This window comes from Bombina bombina, chromosome 4 (assembly GCF_027579735.1).
Source record: "Bombina bombina isolate aBomBom1 chromosome 4, aBomBom1.pri, whole genome shotgun sequence".
NCBI lineage: Eukaryota > Metazoa > Chordata > Amphibia > Anura > Bombinatoridae > Bombina > Bombina bombina.
The window spans coordinates 959,809,384-959,828,870 of record NC_069502.1 but is presented as its reverse complement, the minus strand read 5'-3'; the positions used below and the strand labels follow the sequence as shown (position 1 = coordinate 959,828,870).

The 19,487-nt window shown below is 37.9% G+C and overlaps 1 protein-coding gene across 1 annotated transcript in view; it reads right to left on the bottom strand.

The window, feature by feature from the left end:
* ENTPD6 (ectonucleoside triphosphate diphosphohydrolase 6) overlaps positions 1–19,487 on the bottom strand; it is a 180,898-nt gene that overhangs the window by 149,040 nt on the left and 12,371 nt on the right. Inside the window, exons 2-3 of the mRNA XM_053711974.1 lie at positions 15,482–15,665; positions 9,621–9,722 (exon numbers count right to left, since the gene is read on the bottom strand). Coding sequence (XP_053567949.1) covers positions 9,621–9,682 — 62 coding nt within the window. The 5' untranslated portion in view covers positions 9,683–9,722; positions 15,482–15,665. The remainder of the gene's footprint in view (positions 1–9,620; positions 9,723–15,481; positions 15,666–19,487) is intronic.

The window sequence follows — 19,487 nt, the reverse complement described above, 5'->3', positions numbered from 1 at the left end:
CAGGGATACCGAGCAGCATCTCAGCCTGGCGCATGAAGAGTCTGTACTATGGACTGACCACCCTTGAGACAAAAAGTAGGAGAGTTTGGGACAGGCAGTAACCAAAGCTGGGGCAGCGAGTTCAGCTACAGCCACGTTGTGCATGCTGAAGTAGGCTCATAGCCGATTTCAAAAGTCGGCATAAGAGAAACATTTCTCAGACATCTACGGTGGCGAGGCTCCTCACTCAGAATCTAGATGTGTGAGAAGTGTTTCTCTTATTATGCAGACTTTTGAAATCTTCCAGATGGTCACCTCAAAATTCACTTGCGGTCCACTGGTAGACCGCGATCTACCTCTTGCCCACCCCTGCTCTATATAAATCATGAAAGAAAAAAATTGGGTTTAGTGTCCCTTTAAGAGCTTTAATGCTTGCAGGGACTTTATTTGTGTGAGGGTTAAACACATATTTGCCTAGGGTAAGTAATGCTAAAAATGAAATGCTCTAAAACAATAAAGCATGCAAGTTTTGCATGAGAATGCCCCTTTAATAGCTAATTCTGTTTAAGAATGTCAAATTATGCTGCATAACCTTCTATTAAAGTGATTTGAATGAAGACTATTTCTAATTTGTCTTGGCAAAAAAAGCACACCTGACAGGTAAATAAATCAGTCACAGATCATTATATTAAAAATAATAATAGTGTTTTGTTCAACTTTTCAAATTAATTGTTAAAGGGACAATAAATTTAAAATTTCATGATTCAGATAGAAGGGCCTATCTATCAAGCTCCGAAAGGAGCTTGACTGCCCGTGTTTCTGGCGAGTCTTCAGACTTGCCAGAAACAGCAGTTATGAAGCAGCGGTCACAAAGACCGCTGCTCCATAACCCTGTCCGCCTGCTCTGAGCAGGCGGAGAGGAATCGCCGGAAATCAACCTGATCGAGTACGATCGGGTTAATTGACACCTCCCTGCTGGCGGCCCATATTTATCAAAGCGTTATCTGAAAATACGCTGGAATACCGCATCGTATTTGTCGCGAGATTGATCTGCCGTAGTTATCAAAGCGTCAAGATCGGCAAATGTTGAAATTTGTGACGTAAAATACGATCCCGCAATCTCAATCCGACGCAGATCGATGCGAGTTGAAAACAGTGGTATTCGAGCAGAATTGAATTCATTCGCCCTCCTAATTGACACTATTTGAACCTCTCACTAAGTTATTCTACATTTACGCTCGCGTAAAGTGTACCTGGTTTTCAATCTGCCACCCTTGAGGTCACAGATGCCATAGAACTCAATGGGAGTCTGAAAACATGGAAAGCTTATGTTCAATGCTGCAAGAGAATGAAGCATATTACATAATAAAAGTAAATTAGAAACTTTTTTAAATTTGTATACCCTTTCTAAATCAAACAATATTATTGCTCCAAATTTGGTGCACTAAGAGATATAGGGATAAAAATGAAAAATACATTACTACGTATGGATTATGTTACAACTTTGTCTCTCATTACAAAGCAAGGGTTCAATATTATTTCTACAATATTGATGCAACGTTTTGCCCCAAACTTGTTGCACTAATAGATATAGAGATACAAATGAAATAAATACACAACATTATATAGCTAACTTCCTTTTTTATTTGTTGGAAAAATCTATGTGCACCATGTTTAAGCCATGTAATACAAGTACCACTCTCCACTTCGCGCCATATTTGACACAACACTTTTCGCACCAATTATGACGCAAACTCCTAAATAACCCACACACTAGTGAATTTTTCCACCACTTTTGATTGGAATATGCATAATCACATGATTTATGACATCAGCCAATCTTATTCAAATACACATTATAAACTATCACTAACGAATCAAATTGCTCGATACTTGTGTCATTAATCACTCATCAGAACTTGTAAGTGCCATTTGTTACATTGTGTATTATAACTTGAAAGTATGTATATGTGAAATTAGTATTAAAGATAAACATTGATGCTGACATTGGGACACACAGTGTAATATTTTAGACAAGGATTTTAAAATTCGAATTGATGTTTGATTCAATATAATCTTAAGCTGATAGCTCAAAGGGATAGCCCACCTAACTTTAAACTGTCATGATTCAGATACAGCAGAAATTAAAATCACCTCTTTACTTGCATGCTATTTTCAGTGTATTTCTTCCTTCTCTTGAATTTCTTTTTCAGTAAGAAATGTCATCTTATATGCCAGCCCATTTTATAACACCTGTGTAGGGGAGGTTTTTTAAAAAAAGATTGCAATCAGGAGGGGATAGACAGGTGCAGAGAGAAACCTGGCCCAGCTCTTAAAGGGACAGGAAACCCCAAAATATTCTTTCATGATTTGGATAGAACATACCATTTTAAACAGCTTTTAAATTTACTTCTATTATCAAATTTGGTTCATTCTCTTGTTATCCTTTGCTGAAGGAACAGCGTTGCACTACTGGCAGCTAGCTGAACACATCTAGTTAGCCAATCACAAGAGACAAATGTGTGCAGGCACCAATTAGCAGCTAGCTCCCACTAGTGTAGGATATGTGCATATTCTTTTCCAACAATGGATACCAAGAGAACAAAGCACATTTGAAAATAGAAGTGAATTTTAAAGTGTTTTAAAATGACATGCTCTATCTGAATCATGCAACTTCAATTTTTACTTTCCTATTCCTTTAAATATCCATTGATTGCAAATATAACATGTAATCAGAGCATCATATGTGTTTATTTGCAATTATTCCTGCTCAGAATAATAATACATTTACAATATATACATATAGTGGTATAAATAAACACAGAGATATGATAGACAACATTGTTTAGAACAAAAAAAGGAACTTAGGGACATGTAAATATGTTTGCAAAAGACATAACACACACACATATATATATATATATATATATATATATATATATATATATATATATATATATACTAGTCCTAAAGCCCGTTCACACGGGCCATTTTTTGCAGTACAGCGGTCCCACCCCGTGCGCTCTCTCCCTCCCCCTCTCTTTTGCTCTCTCTCTCTCCCCCCTCTCTTTTGCTCTCTCTCTCCCCCTCTCTTTTGAGCTCTCTCTCTCCCCCCTCTCTTTTGAGCTCTCTCTCTCCCCCTCTCTTTTGCGCTCTCTCTCTCCCCCTCTCTTTTGCACTCTCTCCCCCCTCTCTTTTGCGCTCTCTCTCCCCCTCTCTTTTGCTCTCTCCCCCTCTCTTTTGAGCTCTCTCTCTCCCCCTCTCTTTTGAGCTCTCTCCCCCCTCTCTTTTGAGCTCTCTCTCTCCCCCCTCTCTTTTGCACTCTCTCTCTCTCCCCCTCTCTTTTGCACACTCTCTCTCCCCCCTCTCTTTTGTGCTCTCTCTCTCCCCTCTCTTTTGTGCTCTCTCACTTCCCCATCTCTTTTGCGCTCTCTCCCCCATCTCTTTTGTGCTCTCTCCCCCCCTCTCTCCCCTCTCTTTTGCGCTCTCTCTCCCCCCTCTCTTTTGCGCTCTCTCCCCCTCTCTTTTGTGCTCTCTCTCCCCCTCTCTTTTGCGCTCTCTCTCCCCCTCTCTTTTGAGCTCTCTCTCTCCCCCCTCTCTTTTGCACTCTCTCTCTCCCCCTCTCTTTTGCGCTCTCTCTCTCCCCCTCTCTTTTGCGCTCTCTCTCTCCCCTCTCTTTTGCGCTCTCTCCTCCCCCTCTCTCCCCTCTCTTTTGCGCTCTCTCTCCCCCCTCTCTTTTGCGCTCTCTCTCTCCCCCTCTCTTTTGTGCTCTCTCTCCCCTCTCTTTTGCGCGCTCTCTCTCCCCCCTCTCTTTTGCGCTCTCTCCCCCCCCTCTCTTTTGCTGCTCTCTCTCCCCCCTCTCTTTTGCGCTCTCTCTCCCCCCTCTCTTTTGCGCTCTCTCTCCACCCCTCTCTTTTGTGCTCTCTCCCCCTCTCTTTTGCGCTCTCTCTCCCCCCTCTCTTTTGCGCTCTTCCCCCCTCTCTTTTGCGCTCTTCCCCCCCTCTCTTTTGCACTCTCTCTCTCCCCCCCTCTTTTGCGCTCTCTCTTCCCCCCTCTCTTTTGTGCTCTCTCTCCCCCCTCTCTTTTGCGCTCTCTCTCCCCCCTCTCTTTTGCGCTCTCTCTCCCCGCTCTCTTTTGTGCTCTCTCTCCCCCCCTCTCTTTTGCTTTCTCCCTCTCTCTCCCCCTCTCTCTCTCCCCCTCTCTCTCCCCCCTCCCCCCCCCCTCTCTCTCTCCACCCCTCTCTCTCTCTCCCTCTCTCTCTCTCCACCCCTCTCTCTCTCCCCCTCTCTCTCTCTCCCCCCCCTCTCTCTCTCCCCCCCCTCTCTCTCCCCCCCTCTCTCTCCCCCTCTCCCCCTCTCCCTCTCTCTCTCCCCTCTCTCCCCCCTCGACTCTCTCTCCCCCCCTCTCTCTCTCCCCCTCTCTCTCCCCCCTCTCTATCTCTCTCCCCTCTCTATCTCTCTCCCCTCTATCGCGTGCCCGTGCCCGACCACGCCCTGCTCACGCCCGGCCACGCCCATTTCTGCCGCAGATCAGCTAGGGACTCAAAGGCCAGGTGTGTTTGTCCTTGTGCTGTCTCTAATGCGCATGACAGCTTCGGACAAACACACTTGGCCTTTTATTATATAGGATATATATATATATATATATATATGTACTGTATATACAAGTATATGCAAGGATATATGTACAAATTATAGCATTCATAATAATTTAAAAAATAAATAAAAAATATGACTCCTAGAAATACAAATAAACATTAATTTCTGTGAAAGTATCATATAAAAAATAAATATAAAAATAACTTTCTATGAGATATTGTTTGTTGAGGTATAAATCAATCTATTTATTGAACATTAACAGATGAAAAATAAAAGATTAGCTTTAGAGAAATGTGCTTGTTCATGGACAGTAATGAAATGGTATAAATAAAGTTGGGAAAAACCAGAATAACTGCGACATCGATGACTGTTAGTTAACACCAGTCCGATGCTCTTTGCATCATACTTGACACCAATGTTTTTGACAGCTTTTTTGAAAAATAAGGAGATCGTATTTAGGTCCGCAGCAGCGATGTCTGGCGAGCGTATTGACACCGGCGAATGCAACATAGTTGACGTTTGATAAATAGGCCCCTTATTTTATACTGCAGACCAGCTACTCAGTGCTATACTGTCTGAGGTCATTATGATCCGTTGGTACCTGACATTCCACAGAGACAAACTTCTGGAAAATTGCACTATAAGCATGTCAGCATTAAAATTTGCAAATAGGAATATCTATATAAATATCCGTATACTGTATATGAATTATTTTAACAATGTTTGCTTCCATACATTGTAAACCTGACAAAGAGTCTCTTTTAACATTGAAAATATATTCTAAAATATCAATTGTGTTAATGATGTTTTTTTTATTATTTTTTACTTTCTTACATGATCATCTTTTTCAAACTTTTACTGTTTAAATCAATTCATATCTGTTACTGTAACTTTACACAAACATAAATAACGCATTTATAATATTAAAAAAATATATAGCCTGTTACTTAAAGGGACATTATACACTAGGTTTTTCTTTGCATAAATGTTTTGTATATGATCCATTTATATAGCCCATAAAATGTATAGTTTTGCTTATTTTTAAATAACTTTGCTCTGGTTTTCATACTCCTAACCAAGCCCCAAAGTTTTAGGAGAATACTGACGTATACCTACTCCAGCTTGCTCCTGTTTGTGTAAAGGGTCTTTTCATATGCAGAGGAAGGGGGAGGGGGAGTGTCTGCTTTTTCCCACTTGCAGTGGGTGTTCCAGCTACCTTTTTAACAGAGCTAAAATGGGTTTATACTGGATTTTTAGATCAGTATCTGTGCATATTATTCTTTATAGAAGTGTCTATTACATGCAGTAATATGAAAATTGGTGTATACTGTCCCTTTAAAGTGACTGTAAAGCCACTATGAAACGTTCATGATTCAGATAGAACATGTCATTTTACAATTTACTTCTATTATCTAATTTGCTTTTTTATCTTGGTAACCTATGGTGAGAGTAAACCTTTTTAGGCTCAGGAGCAGCAATGCACTACTGGGAGCTAGCTGCTAATTAGTGGCTGCACATAAATGCCTTTTGTCATTGGCTCACTCATCGTGTTCAGCTAGTTCACAGTAGTGCATTGCTGCTCCTTCAACAATGTGTGCAAAAGAGAATGAAGCTTATTTAATAATAAATGGAAAAGTTGTTTAAAGTTGTATTCTCCATCTGCATCATGAAGAAAAAAATGTTTCATATTCTTTCCAGTCTTATAACTGCTACATTCAATGCAATATTTTATACTATATTTATTCAACACATTTTTAAAATGGTAGTAAAGAAAAGCTGCGATATGCAAATAAGACGCATGCGCTTGTATCTAATAATCTAGGAGTGTTTGTGACATCACATGCAGCAGTGCATAGGAAAAATCACAGAAAGTGTAATAACTTTCCACAGGAAAAAGTTAAAGCAAAAGTATTGTAAAAATGCTGATGGTCAAATTTTAAAATTTCTACCTAATAATTTTTAAGCATCTGATAAATTAACATTCTTAAAACATCTTAAAGAGATAGGAAAGTCAAAATTAAAATTTAATGTTTTGGATGGAGCATGCAGTAGGGTTTTCAATTAAGGTATTTTATCAAATTGACTTTGTTTTCTTTGTATCCTTTGAAGAAAAGCATACCTAGGTAGGTTTAGGAGCAGCAAGTAAATTGGAAAGTTGTTTAAAATTGCATGTCATATCTGAATCATAAAATTTTATTTTTGACTTTGCTGTCTCTTTAAAGTGTTTATAGAATAAATTAATTATTTAGTGAGGGTATTACAATAGTGTGACACTGACTTTTTAAGGGACACTCAAGCCAAAATTAAACCTTCATGATTCAGATAGAGCATGCAATTTTAAACAACTTTCAAATTCACTTACATTAACAAAATGTGCACCGTCTTTTTATATTTACACTTTTTGAGTCACCAGCTCCTACTGAGCATGTGCAAGAATTCAGAGAATATACATATATGTATTTGTGATTGGCTGATGCCTGTCACATGATACAGGAGGAGCAGAAATAGACATAACTGAAATTTGTTAGAAAAAAATATTCTACTCATTTGAAGTTCAAACTATGTGCTATTGCTATTTGTTGATTAATGAAACGCAAGTAATCACAGATGTCTATGCCATCTTGGAAGCTGACCCAAATTGTTTAAAAAAAAGTGTTTTAAATTACAATGTTGTACCTGTGCTTGATATTCTTATGTATGCTGCCATATTGTAACGTGTGTTGCACACAGGTACACGAACAGCACATTGCTCTATTATGTATGCACTATTCTGCTTAGAGGAATCTCGCTCACTGTGATACACGCAGAGCGTGTGCTGCAGCGTTTGTAGAGACATTTTTATTTGTGAATTAATAGTATTTTTAACATCATACTATATATTAAAAATGTTATTGTAAAAACCAAATTACATTTTATAATGTTCCCTAAACAAATCTGATGAAGTCAGTGCACGGCTCCAGACACCATACTTGAAAATAGCAAGCTACGGGGAGTAGGGTTGCCACCCGCCCCGGTTTCACCGGGACAGTCCCGGTCGGGCGCTCTGTGTCCCATGTCCCAGAACTGCCCTTAAATGTCTCGGGCTAAGAGCTCCCCTGGCGCAGCAAGCAGGAGTAAGCACAGATTTAAAAAAAATAGCTGCCAAGGGGAGCTCTTAGCCCAGGAGGAGATACGGAGCCTGGAGTGTGTGTGTGTGAGAGGGAGGGCCGTCACGTGACAACAATACAGTCGCAGATCAAAACATAACTTGACTCCCGCCTCTTCTCTGGATGACATTTCCATGGCTTCTAGGTGCTTGAGGAAGATTGTCATTGTGAGCAGGAGCAATAGTCGCGGGGTCAGCGGGCAGGCTGCTGAGTACTGTGCTCAGCTGGTCAGGTACCGAGATTCTGAACTGGGAGTAATTGTAGCTGGCAATGCATATAATGCGTTTCATTTTTATGTAGTGGGACTGTGGGATATGTAAGTCACTCATTGGCAGCTAACGTGTTATTACACTTCTCGATATCTAATCAGGGTGTTCTCATGAAATGGACTGTATGTATGTGTATATATATATATATATATATATATATATAATATATATATTATATATATATTATATATATATATATATATATATATATATATATATTATATATATATATATTATATATATATATATTATATCTATATATCTATATCTATATATATATATATATATATCTAAAAATTGATTTTGTAATGAATTTGAGGCCGCGAGAAGACACACCCCAAGCCACGCCCCAAGCCACACCCTATCCACGCCCACTTAAAAAGTGTCCAGGAATTTTCTGGGCAAAAGGTGGCAACCCTAACGGGGAGGGAGAGGGAGGGGAGAGAACAGTCCTGGGAATAATGGGTAAAGCCTTGCATAGTAAAATATGAGCTCCGTGGTGTGGTTATATCTAATGGTTCCTGACCCTGCAGTACATAATACTGCACCAGGAGTTCCTTTCTCTTTCAGCCCTAATGTTAAAACCCTCCTGGGACTTGAAGCGCGACTCCTACTGCCTGCTTGACATAGACAGTAGTTCGAAGATGGTTACCAGATGCTCACTGGCTGTGACACAGGCTGCAGTTGTGGAGTTTGCACACGCTCCCTGGCAGTGACAGGCTGGACTGTCTTATGTCAAGCACCAACAGTAGGAGTCGCGCTTCAAGTCCCAGGAGGGTTTTAACATTAGGGCTGAAAGAGAAAGGAACTCCCGGTGCAGTATTATGTACTGCAGAGTCAGGAACCATTTGATATAACCACACCATGGAGCTCGTATTTTACTATGCAAGGCTTTACCCATTATTCCCAGGACTGTTCTCTCCCCTCCCTCTCCCTCCCCGTAGCTTGCTATTTTCAAGTATGGTGTCTGGAGCCGTGCACTCACTTCATCAGATTTGTTTAGGGAACATTATAAAATGTAATTTGGTTTTTACAATAACATTTTTAATATATATTATGATGTTAAAAATATGTATTAATTCACAAATAAAAATGTCTCTACAAACGCTGCAGCACACGCTCTGCATGTATCACAGTGAGCGAGATTCCTCTAAGCAGCATAGTGCATACATAATAGAGCAATGTGCTTTGCGTGTCACGTGACTGCTGTGCTCATGTAAGTTACAATATGGCAGCATGCATAGAAACATCAGGCACAGGTACAACATTGTAAATGTATTCACTTTTTTTTTTAACAATTTGGGGTAAGCTGGCAAGATTTCATAGAAATCAATGCTTACTTGCGTTTGTTTGATCAGAAGGAGTTAGATTTATGGTTTTTTAGCAGGTGTTTAATGTCCCTTTAAAGAAATTGTATTTCTTAGAACCATATATTTACAGCGCTAATAGTCTTTACTATCAGATATATTGCTGCTCTCTAGTATATGATTTAATAGATTAAAAAAACTGAGTTCTAGCAGGATAGAAAAAGTGGTAGATTTCCACTATCTAAGAAAAAGATTCATGACTGCAGTTATCAACAAGACATAAATCCATATTCAAATTAAAATAACTCAGAAAACAATAACCTCTTTGTTTGTAAGCGGCTCCCATAGTCTCGTTTTCTTTCCAACTGTTGTTTTCTGAGCATGTCACTTGGATTTGTTACCTCAGAGTGGGAAGGAGTTTGTCTGGAGAAAAAAGCAGATCATAAGTAAAAGATGAGAAATAGGGTTGGACTGATAGTTTAGGAAAGAAAATTACAAGAAATGAGGGGTACATTTTGCAGTTTAAGTGCCGCCTGAAATATGGGAAATAGAAAGGGGGGTAAAACAGTGAAAAGTTGAGTTGAGTGCCAGTAGGAAATTAGGGAAAACTGCTAATTTGGAATTAAAGGGATATTCTGGTCAAAATTTAAATGCACATAGATGAAATACATCTTTGAATAGAAACATATTTGCAATATACATATATTGGCAAAAATGCTTCTTGTAAATGTTATCACTGTTTTTGTGTTAACATTTTTCTCTGCACGTGCATATTAAGCATTGCTAGGTATTCTCAGTACACCAACATTTTAAATACTGCAGTTGCTAAGAGTACCAGTGGGGCTTGTATCGTGTCAGCAATTAACAAACTGAGTCATTACCAGATGATACAAGCATAGCATCTTAAGCTCTCTGAGAAAGGGCATTGTTTATAATGTTCATGGGGCATACTTAAATACACATTTCTAAACAGCTATAGCTTTTATTAGAAGCATTTTTGCTAATACGTGTATATTACAAAAATACTTATATTTAAAACTGAAATGCATCCATGTGGATTTCAGTTTTGGCTGCAATGCCCCTTTAAGATCGATTTGTGATGGAGAGGTCACAAGTAAATAAAGGGATATGGACGGGTGAGTAGATTTCTGCAGGTGAGAAAAATGCTTATTGTGTGATAAGCTGAGTATAAGTCAAGGTTTTAATTGATGTGCCTTTAAAGGGACACTAAACACTAAATAAATGCTAGATAGAATGATGCATTCCAAGAAAAGATTAGTCTGAGAATAACACATAGATGAATCTTTTAAAGTTTCATTGTCTGTTTAAATAGTGACAAAAAAGTGTAAAGTTTTAGGGCTAGATTACAAGTGGAGCGCTAATATATCGGGCACCTACCAACAGGCAAATTTGCCCGTTTGTGGGCGGACAATAATCTGCCATTACAAGTGGCTGGTGGCTACCGCAAGAAATATCTACAAAATGCCCCTAAAATCAATTGAGAAATATTTTATTAAAAAAATTAAAGATTGTAGCATCTTAACTGCAAAAAGCTGTTTTTGGGGTCTAAAGGGAGCGGGTGTGGGGTGTTTGAAAAAAACTGCACTGAAAACTGCCTTTACATTGTGGTCTATGGGAACTGTATGTTCCCAGTAAATATATATGTATATGCTTATATACCTATATATTTATGTGTTAATATGTGTATATAAACATATTAACACACATATATACAGGGAGTGCAGAATTATTAGGCAAGTTGTATTTTTGAGGATTAATTTTATTATTGAACAACAACCATGTTCTCAATGAACCCAAAAAACTCATTAATATCAAAACTGAATAGTTTTGGAAGTAGTTTTTAGTTTGTTTTTATTTATAGCTATTTTAGGGGGATATCTGTGTGTGCAGGTGACTATTACTGTGCATAATTATTAGGCAACTTAACAAAAAACAAATATATACCCATTTCAATTATTTATTTTTACCAGTGAAACCAATATAACATCTCAACATTCACAAATATACATTTCTGACATTCAAAAACAAAACAAAAACAAATCAGTGACCAATATAGCCACCTTTCTTTGCAAGGACACTCAAAAGCCTGCCATCCATGGATTCTGTCAGTGTTTTGATCTGTTCACCATCACCATTGCGTGCAGCAGCAACCACAGCCTCCCAGACACTGTTCAGAGAGGTGTACTGTTTTCCCTCCTTGTAAATCTCACATTTGATGATGGACCACAGGTTCTCAATGGGGTTCAGATCAGGTGAACAAGGAGGCCATGTCATTAGATTTTCTTCTTTTATACCCTTTCTTGCCAGCCACGCTGTGGAGTACTTGGACGCGTGTGATGGAGCATTGTCCTGAATGAAAATCATGTTTTTCTTGAAGGATGCAGACTTCTTCCTGTACCACTGCTTGAAGAAGGTGTCTTCCAGAAACTGGCAGTAGGACTGGGAGTTGAGCTTGACTCCATCCTCAACCCGAAAAGGCCCCACAAGCTCATCTTTGATGATACCAGCCCAAACCAGTACTCCACCTCCACCTTGCTGGCGTCTGAGTCGGACTGGAGCTCTCTGCCCTTTACCAATCCAGCCACGGGCCCATCCATCTGGCCCATCAAGACTCACTCTCATTTCATCAGTCCATAAAACCTTAGAAAAATCAGTCTTGAGATATCTCTTGGCCCAGTCTTGACGTTTCAGCTTGTGTGTCTTGTTCAGTGGTGGTCGTCTTTCAGCCATTCTTACCTTGGCCATATCTCTGAGTATTGCACACCTTGTGCTTTTGGGCACTCCAGTGATGTTGCAGCTCTGAAATATGGCCAAACTTGTGGCAAGTGGCATCTTGGCAGCTGCACGCTTGACTTTTCTCAGTTCATGGGCAGTTATTTTGCGCCTTGGTTTTTCCACACGCTTCTTGCGACCCTGTTGACTATTTTGAATGAAACGCTTGATTGTTCGATGATCACGCTTCAGAAGCTTTGCAATTTTAAGAGTGCTGCATCCCTCTGCAAGATATCTCACTATTTTTGACTTTTCTGAGCCTGTCAAGTCCTTCTTTTGACCCATTTTGCCAAAGGAAAGGAAGTTGCCTAATAATTATGCACACCTGATATAGGGTGTTGATGTAATTAGACCACACCCCTTCTCATTACAGAGATGCACATCACCTAATATGCTTAATTGGTAGTAGGTTTTCGAGCCTATACAGCTTGGAGTAAGACAACATGCATAAAGAGGATGATGTGGTCAAAATACTCATTTGCCTAATAATTATGCACTCCCTGTATATCATATAGATATACATTTACACTTTGCTGCCATCGCTGCACTAGTTACCCCTTGCGCTACGTGAGTTCTCATGCCATGTCTGACGGCATGAGATCAAGGCTCCCATTGGAGCCTATGGAAGCGCGCTCTCGTGAGCACAATGCTTCCTAGCGTGTGATGGTATTACTCAGTCAAACTTTAATATCACATTGTCGAAAGCGATATTTAGCGCTCTAATATATAGATATCTCAAGCTCTATATGCGAATATCACTTATCACAATATCCCTCTGTGCAAAAGATTGTAATGTCAAATCTTTTTATTATCTCCATTTTTAAATATATCTCTATACATATAAATCCATGTTTCTCTATGTCAATGTAAAATCCCTCCGAGATCTCGTTTCTTTGAGCACTTTTAACTTTTGTGTGCAATATTTTTTTAAAATAATTTTTATTAGACAGTGTAAATATGAGTGTAACTGTACTTTGTAATGTATTTTCGAAGTGTTTTGTGAAACTTTTATGTTGCGCAAAAATATTAACTACAAGGGATTGTTGCGTAAAATGAAATACGCGCGTGCAATCGCAATTTTTCAAAATTTGAAATAACTGCGCAATGGAAATTGATTGCGAAACAATCACATTGTTCTTAGTGTTTTCAAACTCTGCATGGAAGTCATTTAGATAGGTAAATGTTTTAATATTTTAAAAGGTATTTTAACTATGTTATTTTCAAAGTCGTTATCTTTAGTAGGAACTATTATGTCCATTTAAGTATCCAATAACACAATCTGAATTCATCCAAAAAATGCTGAAAATGTAACTTAAAGGGACAGTCTAGTCAAAATTAAACTTTCATGATTAAGATAGGGCATGCAATTTTAATTAAATTTCCAATATACTTTTAATATAAAATGTGTTTTGTTCTCTTGGTATTCTTTGTTGAAAGCTAAACCTAGGTAGGCTCATATGCTAATTTCTAAGCCCTTGAAGGCCACCTCTTATCTCAGTGCATTTTGACAATTTTTCACAGCTAGACAGCTCTAGTTTATGTGTGCCATATAGATAACATGGTGCTCTCTCCGGTAGAATTATTTATGAGTCAGAACTGATTGGCTAAGTTGCAAGTCTGTCAAAAGAACTGAGATAAGGGGTCTGCACAGGCTTAGATAAAAGGTAATCACTGAAGTAAAAAGTGTATTCATATAACTGTGTTGGTCATGCAAAACTGAGGAATGGGCAATAAAGGGATTATCTATCTTTTTAAAGCTAATATTAGATTTTGATGGTTGTGTATTTTAGAACATTTTTTTTTGGGGGGGGAGGGGTACCCTAAGCCATTTGACAAAGCAAATGGCCAGATTGGTATAGATGCTATAGTGAGAATAAGGAACAGTGGAAAGTGAATGAGGAAAATAAGAAACTTACTGATGTGATGATACAAAGAAAGAGACAGACAAAACAGAGGTGAACAGTAAAAAAAAAAACTAAAAAAAACGAAATAAATAATCTTTCAATATTGTATAAGTTAACTATATGTATTTTATATGATATCATGATTTTCAAACTCTGCATGTGTTTACCTAGAGGGTTTAATTCAGAATGGGACCTAATAAACCATTGGGAATCATGATCTAAAACATAATATTTATAAATCACTATTAAGAGCTTTTGAACAGAGGGAGATTCAATATAGGACGCATTCTAGAGTACCAAATTTTCATCTAGGAACATAGAAAAATATGCAAAAAGTTTAATATGCGTAGCACATCACTCTGGTTGTAAACCTTAAACTGCAAATATTATCTTGGTTTTGAGTTGTTGTCATTTGTTAGTGGCTATTTCCTAACTTATAAAATGTATATACATTTGCGCAATACTTTAACTTAGAGGTATTGGAATTTAAAACGTCAAAAGTTTGGAATTTAGAATATAAAATTGTAAATAAGCTGTGCAAAAAATCTGTTTGATATGTACATTATTGGGTTATCACTTAGTATGTTAGAACTGTGTTTCCACTGTTTCAATTTAGACTTTAAGTGAATGTAAAGTTTCATCAATTAGAGCCCGGTTTTTAAAAATACTATTAAAAATAGGGGCACTTTCATTGATAAATCTTTACATTGCACCGTATTTGTAGAAATACTTACCTTTTACTTCTCCAAAGCCGGATCGCTGATCCCCCGCCTGCTTCTTCCTGCTGTACTTACACAGCAATGACGAAACAGGCTTCCTCCAATCACAGCAGGGCATCACGAAAAGGATGCTCTGGGGGGAAGCCATGATTGGAGGAAGCCGGTTTCGTCATTTCTGACATAAGTACAGAGGAGCTGAGGCGGGGATCGGGGATCCGGCTTTGGAGAAGTAAAAGTTACGGGTTTTTTACAAATACGGTGCAATGTAAAGTTTCATCAATGAAAGTGCCCCTGTTTTTAATAGTATTTTTAAAAACCTGGTCCTAATTGATGAAACTTTACATTTACTTTAAGAGTGCGAAACAAATACAATTGTAGCTTAATATTCTGATTCAGTGATACTGTTATGTATTTCTTTAAATTGTAAATATTAGGCTTAATTGTAACAAGCAATCTATTATCAATGTATTACTGTGTGTTACATAATGTACCTTTGCTGTTTTATTGTTTTTCAAGGTTTGCGTGTATACACTGAATTTCCTTGCAAAGGGGGTTTGCCAAAATTAACCTATCAGAAAAGAGTAACTACTATATAAAGGAGGCGGTACTGTTAACTAACTATCTATGAATATGGGTACTACCAAAACACGTCAGATGTGAGGGGTACCTGACCTCAATTTCTTTTCCTTATGAATCAAAAAGAAAAGGGGCGCCTTATAGTGAAATCCATATGCAATATGGTAAAAGAAAAGAGAGTAAAACTCACAATTTGTGATGGCACTTGTGCAGTGCAAACAGGCAGGCTAACACTTGCAGTAGTCAGCTAACTGGATACTTCTCCCATATCAAGGCAGATCCTATCTCGGATCTGTCAGCGTCCAAACAGCAATCGAGCAGTTAGCAGTGTAGATGCTACACAACACTGGTAAAGTGATAAAGTGCAGTTTCTTCTGTGGAAGTAAAAGGCAGACACCTCCGTAAGAAAGGTTAAAACAAAGTTTTAATATTGCAATGCGTTTCTCGACCCAATATTATGGTAATTTCATAAGGCAAAAGATAATAGCATATAAAAATAGGTAAAAAAGCCGCTTTTTTAAGGCGCCACATTGTATTTCATTGGCTATCTAGAGTTTTCAAATTATCCAATGATAAGGGAGGGTAAGTCTGCTTGATCAAAATTCCAATGAAAAAACGATCGAAGTAGTAAGAAAAGAACAAATAAAACAAATTAGTATTGGTGATGGGAGAAACAATGTATATTATTGAAGTAAAAAATATATATTGAAGTAAAAATTATATATAGTCAATTAAAATGTATAGAGATATATTAAATGTCGTCATTTTTAAAAAAGTAGACATCTATTATGATTTAGAAAGAGAAATGGAGAGGGCGCCACATAGCGTGATATTGTTTCACAAAGGATGATACAACAAGCAAAAGGGTAATGCGCTTACCGGAGACTGTGGTACTGTGCTGTGACCAGTACTGAATCGCCTGCTAGCACTTAAATCAGTGGCTAGTACACTGTCAGATATGATTCCTCCTGGGGCTTTCTCCTGGGGCCAAGGAATTGTGCTGTAGGCGTTTTTGTGTTCAGCAACTATGGTGTGTTGCTCAATTGGATTTAAACCATAAAATAGAGTGTACAACTTCCAAAGTTTAAAAGAATTTCAAATCAGCTTTATTATAACGCGTTTCTCAACCGCCAAGGGTCGTTTCTTCAGATATCAAAGCGCTTTGATATCTGAAGAAACGACCCTTGGCGGTTGAGAAACGCGTTATAAAAAAGCTGATTTGAAATTCTTTTAAACTTTGGAAGTTGTACACTCTATTTTATGGTTTAAATCCAATTGAGCAACACACCATAGTTGCTGAACACAAAAACGCCTACAGCACAATTCCTTGGCCCCAGGAGAAAGCCCCAGGAGGAATCATATCTGACAGTGTACTAGCCACTGATTTAAGTGCTAGCAGGCGATTCAGTACTGGTCACAGCACAGTACCACAGTCTCCGGTAAGCGCATTACCATTTTGCTTGTTGTATCATCCTTTGTGAAACAATATCACGCTATGTGGCGCCCTCTCCATTTCTCTTTCTAAAACAGTGATATCCCTGCTCTCTGGGAACAAGAGGAGCTGCCTACACAGGAACTTTTGGACGAACAAGACCACCAGACCGATATAGGACTGTCATTATTTCATCTTAGAGTCGATAACCGAGTAAGACATACTCGGCAAGAACGGAGTAACTATCTGTGGGACCTTTTATTGTTTTTTTGGGGTTCCTATCATTATTTGCATTTTGCATGTTTTGTATTATTTATAGCAGCGCGCCTTCGTATCTCCTAGTGAGATACTACACCATTCATCTATTATGATTGACCACTAAAAATTACATTTTGTATGGCAAAATTATGTATAGTGTACGAATAGCATCTAAACCTTGATTGTATGTGTACGGATATTTGAGGAACTGCAGGAAAGACTGTAGAAATACAATGTGTTACAAATAGTCTATTTGTGAGTGGAAAAAACTTTTTCCGAAACACCACTATAAATCAATGTTACAGTTAAAAAAGAGAATTGTAACATATTGGAACAGGCACGGTATGAGAAAAAAAATGAAATATTGAATAATGAATTCTAATGATAGAACTATCAAAATATCTACAATCAACAACTTTTCTTAAACACCACTATAGATCGATGTTACAATTAATAAATGAGAATTGTAACATATTAGAGCAGGCACGATGGTAAGAAAAAAATTAAGTGTTGAATAATAAATTCTAATAATAAAACTTTCAAAATATCTGCAATCAACAACATAGGTATTAAAACCAAAAAAGTATGACAATTTTAATTCTAAAGATGTAGGTTATCTGAATGGGGATATTATTGTATCTATAGTAATTTCCAACTGAGTGTCAAGATGTGAGCTAGCTAATTACTGAAAACAGTGGATAGAAAACAAGTGACCACTGGCTATGGATAAGATAAATTCCCATAAATATAAAAAAAAGATATTTGAAGGTTCTAACTAATATCTAATTAAAATGGGAATAATTAAAGATTTGGCTGACAAATTGAAAAAAAATGTCGGCCTATGGGGAAAAGAAATACAACCTAATTGAATGCTGCTAAATCTACATTGGCGTTTAAACCAAGTGGAAACAAACGGCAAGATTACGAGTTTTGCGTTATGAGCTGTGCGGTGCTAACGTGCAGTTTTTTCTCACCGCTCACTTACCTACAGCGCTGGTATTATGGGGTTTTACAAACCCGGTGTTAAGAGACAAAAAAGTGAGCGTAGAGCAAAATTGAGTTCCATACCGCACTCCAATACCAGCGCTGCTTAAGTCAGCGGTGAGCTGGTCGTACATGCTTGTACACGATTTCCCCATAGACATCAATGGGGAGAGCCGGCTGAGAAAAAGTCTAACAACTGCAATAAAGCAGCGTAAATCTCAGTAACGCAGCCCCATTGATTCCTATGGGGAAACTAAAGTTATGTTTACACCTAACACCCCAACATGAACCCTGAGTCTAAACACCCATAATCTTCCACTTATTAACCCCTAATCTGCCACCCCCGACATAGCCGACACCTTCATTATACTTATTAACCCCTAATCTGCCGCCCACCTACATCGCCAACACCTACATTATATTTATTAACCTTTAATCTGCTGCCCCCAACATCGCCGCCACCTACATTATATTTATTAACCCCTAATCTGCCTCCCCCAATGTCGCCGCAACCTACCTACACTTATTAACCCCTAATCTGCCGCCCCAACGTCACAGCCACTATTCTAAATTTATTAACCCCTAAACCTAAGTCTAACCCTAACACCCCCTAACTTAAATATAATTAAAATAAATCTAAATAAAACCTACGATTATTACATAATTCCTATTTAAAACTAAATACTTACCTATAAAATAAACCCTAAGATAGCTACAATATAACTAGAAACATAGAAACATAGAAACATAGATATTGACGGCAGATAAGAGCCATAGGCCCAGCAAGTCTGCCCGACCTTACCTAACAGTATAAACTTATCTAGTTCGTAGGATAGCCCTATGCTTGTCCCATGCATTTTTAAAGATACATTGTATCTAGCTTAGGGTTTATATTTATTTTACAGGCAAGTTTGTATTTATTTTAACTAGGTAGAATAGTTATTAACTATTTACTAACTACCTAGCTAAAATAAATACAAATTTACCTGTAAAATATAACCTAAGCTAAGTTACACTTACACCTAACACTACACTACAATTAAATAAATTCCCTACATTAAATACAATTAAATAAATTAAATTAAATTAGCTAAATCACAAAAAAACCCCACTAAATTACAGAAAATAAAAAACAAATTACAAGATATTTAAACTAATTACACCTAATCTAATAGCCCTATCAAAATAAAAAAGCCACCCCAAAATAAAAAAAAACCTAGCCTAAACTAAACTATCAATAGCCCTTAAAAGTGCCTTTTGCGGGGCATTGCCCCAAAGAAATCAGCTCTTTTACCTGTAAAAAAAACAACAACAACAAAAAAACCCAACAGTAAAACCCACCACCCACACAGCCAACCCCCCAAATAAAAGCCTAACTAAAAAAACCTAAGCTCCCCATTGCCCTGAAAAGGGCATTTGGATGGGCATTGCCCTTAAAAGGGCATTTAGCTCTATTGCAGCCCAAAGCCTAATCTAAAAAATAAACCCACCCAATATTCCCTTAAAAAAATCCTAACACTAA